At 44.3% G+C, this 10,309-nt stretch overlaps 1 protein-coding gene across 1 annotated transcript; it reads left to right on the forward strand.

Moving 5' to 3' along the window:
* Nucleotides 1–1,106: 1,106 nt before the first annotated feature.
* On the forward strand, nucleotides 1,107–9,934 carry fosl2 (FOS like 2, AP-1 transcription factor subunit). The gene is made up of 4 exons (XM_056393551.1): nucleotides 1,107–2,098; nucleotides 4,793–5,047; nucleotides 5,361–5,468; nucleotides 6,998–9,934. The coding sequence occupies exons 1-4, from the start codon at nucleotides 1,970–1,972 to the stop codon at nucleotides 7,598–7,600; spliced, it is 1,095 nt and encodes a 364-aa protein (XP_056249526.1). The 5' UTR covers nucleotides 1,107–1,969; the 3' UTR covers nucleotides 7,601–9,934.
* The last annotated feature ends 375 nt before the right edge of the window (nucleotides 9,935–10,309 follow it).

Here is a 10,309-nt window from a genome sequence, read left to right on the forward strand (position 1 = left end):
AGGCAGTTACAGATCACTGAGCAGGTCAAAAGGCAGCCCAATGCAGCGAAAATGACACCCAGTAACTCTGGAAAGGGTGACATATTGGAGGGCTGCAGTTCCTACAGTCTAATTGACGTGTTCAGGTTATGAGCAAGCACAACAACAAAAAAAAAAAAAACTCGGTGCGCGGCGAGTGGTCACCTCAGAAAACCCCCTGCAGATTATTTTCCCTCCACACAACTTCCCCCGACTGAAGAAGACTGCAGCTGAAACTTTTTGACGGGAGCGACTCTTTCTGGCAAAGATATGCGCGGCAAACAGCTTTAGGAGAGCTCAGCATTACCGGTTATGGTGATACAGATTAAAATAGGAACCATAGCAGATTGGATTATACTTAATACGCCATTTCATATCGTGTAACGTGTCATATTCTGGGCGCCGTGCCCTTGTTTATGAGGTGCGTCCGAATTACAATTAGCCCACATTTCACTGAGATTCCTTTGAAGCAGCCACGCTGCACTGTTGTGTGTAGAGACCCAAACCAGTGGGCCACATTCATCTGACCATTAGCGCGGGATCAGGCTGTGTCTGGTTGCCGTATCCTCCACGCCACCTGCACGTCCAAATTAAACACAATTAAGCGTTGCCGCCAGAATAACACAAAGCCTCAACGCTGCATGTCCAATCATTTTGAGCGCTTTTTATTAACAGGAACAGAAGCTGATGAACCGGTGCGTGGTGAGCTCGCGCATCTTCAGGCAGTACAAATAACGGCGTGGATACATGCGCGTGGCCTCTCTCTGCTGTTGAGGTGAACACATGTGGATATAGAATTAATTTTGATACATGCTCTAAACTCCCGCTCTCTCTTTCTGTGTGTGTGTGTGTGTGTGTGTATGTGTGTGTGCAGTACATGTCCACACTCAGTTCAAAGCTTTAATATCTTCGCTTCCCTGATCACTGATGAGTAAACCGGACCCCCGTGCTGTGAGCTCCGAGTCCGGAGTGCAGTGCGCGAGGGGAGGGAATCCCTCCAGTGTCTGACGCTCCCTTTACCAAGGAAACCCACACGCGCTCTCTGACGCAACTGCCCATTTCAGGAAACATGCGTCAATGGACCGAAGCAAGTCAGACAAATAGTGAACTCCACAGCACGCGCTGACGTCCGTAACCGAAAAAATACACCTGTCGAGACATCATTTTTGCTACTTTTACTTTATCCGCGCTTTTCGGTTACACGGTTCCCTCTCCCGGTGTCCGCCGGGCGAAGGATGGGCACAGCGGATCTTTCTTTTTGCACTACCTTATCCAGAAACAACCCCTCCCTGGATGGAGTCGCAACGCCCAGGCGTGACGTAGGCTGTTTCGTTGGTGTTGAAAAGCCGTTGCAGTTCTTCATAGTGCCATTGAAGTGAGTCATCTCTAGGTAGTGTGGTAAAAAGGAAAAGAAAAAAAAAAGAAAAAAAAAACTTCGAAGTGTTCCGCGAACAGCAGAGAGCGCAGATAGAGTGTGAAGTAGGCAAGGCGACGGAAAATATTCAGAAGATTAGACAGACTATAGGCTTTAAAGCGAATGTTAACCTGCGTGAGTCACTCTCTAACTACAGGTTCACTTGTCTCCACTGGATCTGACTGCTGAACGTGTGCTACTGACTTAACGTTGAAGTTTGCACACCTGAGAGGATCTGAAACAGTGTAGTGTAGGTTTACCTGCGGCTCAAGCACAATAAGAAGCAGCCTTTAAAAAGTAACGCTAACACACTAAAATATTTACCCCAAGTTGCAATATCTGTAAGATGTTTTAGGTTTAGTTTAGAGGAGCATTAATTGCACTTTGTTTTTGCCAACTCTTCTGGATATCCCAAATTAACAACGTCTCGAGTCAGAGGATTTTTCTATTGGTGCTTTTTTTTTTTATCAGCGAGGAATTTTAAGAAAAGGTTTCAGAGCTCAAACATTCTACTGAAATCTTACTCTTTCCTGGATCATGTACCAGGACTACTCCGGGAACTACGACACCTCGTCCCGCGGAAGCAGCACCTCTCCGGCCCAGCCAGAGTCCTTCACAAGCGGCAGCAGCACGATCGGAAGTCCGATCTCTACCTCAAGCTACCAGGTAACAAGGAAACACCGCGGCTTCATCTATGTAAATAAAATCCTAACATTTATCTGCTTTAAACGGAAATTACAGTTAGTTTTATTGTATATATTGATGGTATCATGGGATTGCGCTTTGATTGACTTTTAATGGGAATTCTTCAGGTCGTTTGGGGGAAAAAAACACGGATGAACCCAATGACACAGATCACATCGATGGCTCAGAACAGATGCAAGACTAGATCTATGCACAAGTATTTTGGACTCATACCATTTGAATTCTGTCACAAGCTATCTGGACACAGTCTGATGATTTACTTTGATCAGATAGGCTACCAAATTTATAGCACTGGTTGCTGCGCATAGTATACGGGCGAAGCCATGCGCATATTAATTCATGAAAAAAAAAAAAAGAATTATTCTTGAATCGGTCCCTGTTATAAAACAAGAAGTGCATAACATACAGACTATACTCTGACAGATGTGAGGCGATCTGTCTGTCGGTGCAGGAGAAGGGGACGCATCGAAATGGGTGCCTGTGATTTCCAGATGTCAGTTTCAGATCCACGATCTCTGTCAAGTGTTGCCATCTTTCCTATCCGTGCGTCTGTAGCTCCCCACTGCAGCCGCTTTTTACGCGCATGCATTATAGGGACGATAAATCTTTCGAGCACACACATATATACCATACTCTGGGCTGTGTATACTTTGCGCTAGTCTGGTAATTACCTGGCTAAGGCTAAAGCTTGTTGCGGAGAATGCAACAGGCTTGTGCTGCTTGATACACAAATGAATGTCTCATTTTTCCTGGTCAGGAGTTGAAGCGTTCTGGACATCCAGAAGGCCTGTGTTGCTGCAGAATGGGATTTGAGTTCAGTTAAAGTTGGTATTTGTGGCAGATGTTTCTCTTATTGGACTATCAGAAATAATCATGGATCAGATTGTAGGCTGATTTGATCAGATGGGTCTCGGGGCTCATGGCACATGGCCACATTCCGTCCAGTGGGAAGCGCGCACAGACCGGGAGCGCAGGACTATCAAAGCCTGTACTTCCTTACCCGAGAAAATGCCAACAACCGCGCTGCTGCGCTTAAAATACCAAATCAATTCAGTTCATCTGCTCGATTTTATCGCAGGGTTTAGCTTTCATACATTCTCAGTGAGATGTGTCCTGTCGGTGTGCCAGCTTGAGGTTATGAGGATGCCGTGTCCTCATTCGCAAATAATAGGACATAAATCCGGGAAGAGGCATGTTGTTTACCCGCACCCAAGTCTTGCATAGAGCAGTTCTGTGGAAAAGCCCCGTCAGGCTCACGCAACATTACGGTAAACGACTTTTGGCTCGTATCTATCATTGCTCTGGTTCCCTGTAATCACACACTGACTGCCTGTTTCCCATTACAGCGGGCTGGAACATGACCTCTTTGTTAGGTTTAATAAGACATATCAAAACAAGGCATTTTTCTCTTTTTTTTAATCGCCAGTAGATTTTCTTTTTATCAGATCGGAGGTTTTAGCTTTTAGGCTTCCCTTTATTCAGTGTAACGACTGTGTGAAACTTTACGTCCTTCACAATCCATTGCACACGATTTATTCAATCCTTGTTTTTACTTATGAGGAATTTTAACTCTCTCACACTCAAACCAAGCTCTCCAAAACATTCCGCTCACATAATTCTGTCTAACTATCTGGCTTGTTACAGCTGGCTGCTTCCCCTCTTACTGGAACTGACTGCGTTTCACATGTGCTTAACAAATCCCATACACAATGACTCACCAGATAAACAAAGTTCCAATAGACTGCCAGGATATCCGACGGAAAGTCGGGAATAGCGGGGATATGGGGACGTGCGTAAATTACGCACACTGGCAAGGCAGCCCTGTCTGTTTGTGGACTCCAGAGACATGAAGTAATACTGATCTGACACCGGTTCTCATCCTGGTGATTTTTATGCGAGTCAAATTCACTCATACCTGTAGACTGTAGATCATTATACAGTTACCTTGTGAGGTTATGTGAGGATTTGAAAAAGAGTGTCTTTCTATTTGGAGGTTGGTGCCAAGAGTTGAGAGGCTTGGAGTCATGCTCTTGTCTCAGGACCAGCAGCATACCATTGCGCATCACAGTATGCCTTGTAATGCCCTCAAAACTACAGGCAAATGTATCACATATATGTTTTTGGAAGTAAAGGTTGATTCCAATAATAAAATCTGCCACTCATCAGATTTTGTATTTTAAAATAATTCCTCGTGGAATAATTAATCTTCCAGACAAACAAAGGTTTATTCCCTCAAATAATTTTCGAGCTGGCGGCTGAAAAGTGCAGCTGAACCCCTGGTCCAGTCCAGATATGTGTAATACTTGCCCACTTCAGTTTTTTGTCTCATGGTTATTGTAGTAAAGTGAGATGCACTGGACACCTTGGGCTTTCCCACATGATTCACAGCATGTGTCACTGTTCTACTCTACGGGTTACATGCGCAACATTTTGCCTATGTGGACTGAATCATTACTATATGCTTGAAATGTGAGAAAAAAGTGTGAATTTAATAATGGTGGGCGGTGATGGTGTGTGTGTGTGAAATGAAGCAGGGCTCATGCACTTCTCTGGAAAAATGTTCTTTCACGATGCATCCCCTCTCCTCTCCTCTCCTCTCCTCTCCTCTCCTCTCCTCTCATCTCATCACGTTTCTCCTGTTCCTTCTCTTTCCAGAAGTACAGGGTTGACATGCCCGGCTCCAACAGTGCCTTCATACCCACCATCAATGCAATCACAACCAGCCAAGACCTGCAGTGGATGGTGCAACCCACGGTCATCACCTCTATGTCCAACCCTTACTCGCGGTCCCACCCGTACGGCCATCACCTGACCAACGGGCCGGGGCTGCTGGGGCACAACACACTGGCTCGGCCCGGCGTCATCCGCTCCATCGGGGACGCCAGAGGCCGACGCAAGAGGGATGAACAGGTGAGGAACCTGAGATGACAGAGTCGGGCAAAAAATTATTTTTTTTCGTGGTATAATTTTATGTGAATTTGTTGCCTCAGAAGATTTTTGCAGTGCTGTCTGAAAGCAAAGCAAAACACCTGATTACTATCATTGGAAATCATTGAATAAACATATTTATCACTGAATTTATTTTTTCTTGTATGATTGTTATTCTGCTCACAGTCAGCCAGTAGTATCACCCAGCTCTGGTTTATCTTCTCGCTCTTTATTTTATATTGATTGTGCACACGCCTTATTTTACCTGCCGTGCTCTGTCTTTGCTTGCCCTCAGCTCACCCCGGAGGAAGAGGAAAAGAGGAGGGTGAGGCGTGAGAGGAATAAGTTAGCCGCCGCCAAATGCCGCAACCGTAGACGCGAGCTCACCGAGATGCTGCAAGGGGTGAGTAGAAATCTGAAAAGTGGAGACAGCAGAGCAGATCAGCTGTAATCATATAAAACAACCGCAAATCAGTGTGTAAGTGCTGGAGCATCTTGTTCCTCTTATGTGGCAAACAGCTCCAGCTAATAAACACCCAGCTTCCTGTTTTTTTTGGGGGTTTTTTTCCTTTTGGCAAGATTTGTCGTCCTTATTGTTGATGTAGAAAATCACAAAATGTCCAAAGAGCAACAAAAGAAATGATTTTAACACAGAGAACGGGGGCTCACAGTTGCTCAGAAGTCTGGCAGGAGTCCTGTTTTTCAGATTTCTGATGAGTGATTGAACTCCACACCTAAATTTACAACCTCACATTACTGGTTTCACTCTGAGTGCAAGGTCTGAGTGAAAAGATGACAGCCGATGAAAAGCTTTTTGTCTCGGGCAGCTGTAGACAGAGGTAGGGCTGTCTCGCGGCCCTGCCTGGCAGACAGTAACGGCATCTAAATGGACTAATTAGCCGAATTACAGTGAGGTTGAGCTTGTCAGGCCTTAAAAACCCCCAGGAATGGAATTTGCTGTAGGCAGCTGTCTCCATGAATGCAGGACATTTTGTAAAAGGGGCAAATTGCTTGTCTCACAATCCTACAAAGAGCTTGCACACACACATACACACACACACACACACATGTATATACAAACACACACTACAGCCAATGCTTCCAGGGGGGGGGGGGGGGGGCCTTTCCGTCTTCACATGCCTGTTTTTTAAAATTCCAAATAAGGAAGTGTCGCTTTCCAGTGAAAAGATGGAGCAATATTCCTACAATAGCTCCTCTTTGATTTGCTGATAGCATTCCTATAAGTGTCTCACTGGGCACCTCCTCTCTTGGCTCCTTGTGCACGACTTCCTCATACCTTTACCCATGAGTCAAAGTTCTCAGACAGCAAGTCAGCTTATCATTATCTGCCTGATGTCTGTGACTGACAAACAGCTTTTATGAGACTTTGTCTTTTACGTGACATATTAATGACACAGTGTCGAGGCAGATCCCATATCTGTGAGACGCAAACAATGCACAGACATTATGTGAAGCTCAGAATTCAGGCAGGAGGCGTCGAGATTACACGTCGTAAGTCTAAATGGCCCGTGACAAATTCTTGATTTAATGTGTTGCTTGTGCTACTTTCTGTGTTTAAGAAAACCAGAGCAAACAAACAGTGCCCTCTTTTGGCACGTTGGAGGAACACTCACACAATCTGACGACCTTAATGCTGGAGAAACTCTGGGATCATCACATGCCTTATAAAGCCTTGATTTGGCTGAAGGGCATATGCTTTTTGTCACTGAATACCAGTGAACATGTTGTTGCAATATCTGTTTTTATCAACCACAAAAGGCTTTTGGCTGGAGACCTTTGTCACATCATTCCTCGTTTATCTCTCTTGTGTCTCTGCAAAAAAGAAAATGCCTCAAATATAGTTAACAAAAACAAATGTGCTCATACTCAAGCTCAAGTGGTCACCCTTATTTCTTGTTTCTCCATCGACAGGAGACTGAGAAGCTGGAGGAGGAGAAAGCCGACCTGCAGAAGGAGATCGAGAGCCTGCAGAAGGAGAAAGACAAGCTGGAGTTCATGCTGGTCGCCCACAATCCCGTGTGCAAGCTGCCCATTGAGGATCGCCACCAGTCGTCAGGCCACCAGCAGCACCAGCAGCACCAGCAGCACCAGCAGCACCAGCAGCACCAGCAGCACCAGCAGCAATGTACCCCGCTCCCCCTGACCATGCGCCCCAACATGGGCACCCGGGCTCAGATGAACCAGGTGGTGGTGAAGCAAGAGCCAGAGGACAACGAGGATGACGTGGGCAAGCCTCAGCGCTCCGTCATCAAGCCCATCTGCCTGGGTGGCGGGGGTGTCAGCGGTGGGATATACTGCACAGATGGAGACAGCCTGAACACACCGGTGGTGGCAGCGTCCACCCCGGCCGCCACACCCAGCGCCCCAAATCTCATATTCACCTACCCGAGCATGCTGGAGCCCGAGAGCCCATCGCCCTCCTCTGAGTCCTGCTCCAAGGCCCACCGGCGCAGCAGCAGCAGCGGCGACCAGTCCTCAGACTCCCTCAACTCACCCACCCTCCTGGCCCTCTGAGCGAGGTGCTCGGCTCGGCGCAGCTGAGAAATGAACACTGTGGCTGAAGGCAAGTACAAGGATTGACTGGGCCCACCCCACCCCCAACCCCCCCCCACCCCATCCCACCCCTCCAGTGTCTTTTAAAGACCCAAAAGCACATTCAAAAGTCCAGACCAAGCTGACCATGTGAGCCGTTTCCCCCTACACAGGGAGACCCACAAGGGCTACGCTGCGTGTTTCTTCTTGTTCTGCTTCAGTGTAAATTTTTTTATTTGTAAAAGTGTGTGCACCAATCCTAAAAAGTGTCATCCCTTCGCCATTTCAACTCGAGTGTCAACTTGTTTACTGGGCAGACAGTTCTGAAAGAAAGACATGCCTAAATGTGGCAATTGTGAGTTGGTGTGACTAAGACTAGAGATCGCGTTCTTAATATATTTTTCTGAATCTGTTTAAAAAGCCATGCTGACACTTGCACTCCGCCAAGACGAATCAATAAATCACTCAACGAGGTCAGCATTTTACTGGATTTTCTGAGGAGAGAAAGAGACAGTGAGCAAAGACTTCCTCTCCTCTTTTTTCCACTTAGATTTGTCCTTTCATAACTTGGACCTTGATTCAGGAATTGCTATCGAGAGTGTGTACACATTTCTGATGTTATTCCCATCTCTTTAATTGTATTTATGGACTGTGCTGATTAAATTTTACAAAGTGTTTTGTTGAGATATCGTCCTCTCCTTAATCTGCCTGTAGAAAAGCAAAGTTGTCGCCTACAGGGTGACTTAAGCACTCCTCAGTGTTGCAAACGATACGAGCCAACTTTCAATCAATGACTAGTTCCTCAATACTCTATACCTTCTATTTTGCCATAGTGGCTTGACTTTACAGTAGTATTGGTGTGCTTTTCCTCAGTGATTCTGTACCTGAACTTTACAACCTGTTTATGACAAAGTGTATGTGATTTACATTGATGTCGGGGATATCTCTCTGGTGTAGTGGAAACCCCATCGTGAAGAGCATTGCAGGACTGCAGGCTGTTGAATGGTCGAGCCAAAGTGTTGCAGAGTTGGTACTATACGTGTAGGGACGATAGACTTCATCACTTCATTGTGTCACATCGAGAAAAGGTTTCTCTTTTTAGCTCAGACATAAAGGTTTGAACGGAACCCTCCCTCCACTGGATCCTGCACTTCTTTGTTTCGTACACTCTCTAAATAAAGGTCTTATCTTTTTTCAACACCGCCTCTCAGGGCAGGTCAGGTTTCAAAAAGCCAAAAAGGTTTGTATGACACATGTAATCCTGTAATTCGTCCGTCTTTGTCTAAAAGGAGGGATTTTGCTCAAATTTGAAAAAAGCCACTGTGGTCTAGACTGTCGCCAGCTGCCAATGATGTCAACCCTGTTTATACTGTGTTTGTAAATCTGTCACTTTTAGTAAAGAAATGATGTTTAAATTCAACTCAGATGATTTATGGGTGTATGAACATATGCCAACTTGGAGGTACTCAGTAGAAACTTAGTGGACGCCTTGTCGGCTTTAAACAAGGGCCAGACACGGTTCACTTTTTGACTATAAGGAAGGGATAAGACTCTCTCTACAGCTGGCCTGAGATGAAAGAGGGGACACCTTGAGAAGATGTAATATTTTGGAGGTTTTATGAAGCACTTCTTTTTTTTTTCCTTTTTTTTTTGTTGTTATTTTTACATGTGTGTATCTTAAAGGGATGAGGGATTTCAATACCGTGCACTGAGAAGGACACAGGAACAGCGATATTTGGGACCTTTTTTTTTTTTGTTTACTTCAAACATTCCTAATGAATATAATGTCAGGGGTTGAAGGGGGTGTCATCTTTGTTGGAACCCTTTTTGTTATCAGAGGAGTAAAAGCTGTGGTTGGAAGACTTTTGTTTGCGCTGGATGCAGAAAACAGACTTTGAAATTCAATGCAAGCTGCTACTACTTGTTTGGAAAAACCATGTCGGCTGTTTATATTTCACTGATGTTGGGTTTAGCATCACTGGCTGTAATATCATGTGATGCAACAGGGCATCTTTGATCCTGTTTGACAACATAAAGAGGTGAAATGATAACCAAAAACATTACTGTGGGCAAGTCTGATACGTCTGTATGTTGAGATATTCTGAAGCCCCTCGACACACATAGGAAAGCCATTGACTGTAGATCTTCTACTGTACATGTCATCTACTGTCTGTCGCCTGTTTTCAACTAACTATTTCTTCTTTTCCAAATGCTTTAACTGTTAAAAATGACTCAAAATTAATAAAAACAGCAATATGTATAGCAGTGTTTGTTAATTTAAATGAATAATAATAAAAAATCATTTTCAACTTGGAATTGTCCTTTTTCATTCATAAGAATGCACTTACACTAACACACACAACTGACAAGGTCTGTGATTCAGTCTAGTATTAGAATATCATCAACCTGTTTATTAATCATTTTTCATCATTTTCTAAAAACAATATTTTTAAATATTATTGATTGATGGGATTGAAGGAATGGAAAATGTAAAAAAAAGTATACATAGACATATAAACACACACACACATATGTGTGTGTGTATATGTATATGTATATATATATATATATATATATATATATATATATATATATATAAAAAACATGATAATAATGTCAAAGTGTACTCAGAGATATTTATAGCCTATATTCAATATAGTCTTAATGTTTGAAATTATTCCCAGAGAAATT

Source organism: Seriola aureovittata, chromosome 13, assembly GCF_021018895.1.
Source record: "Seriola aureovittata isolate HTS-2021-v1 ecotype China chromosome 13, ASM2101889v1, whole genome shotgun sequence".
Lineage (NCBI taxonomy): Eukaryota > Metazoa > Chordata > Actinopteri > Carangiformes > Carangidae > Seriola > Seriola aureovittata.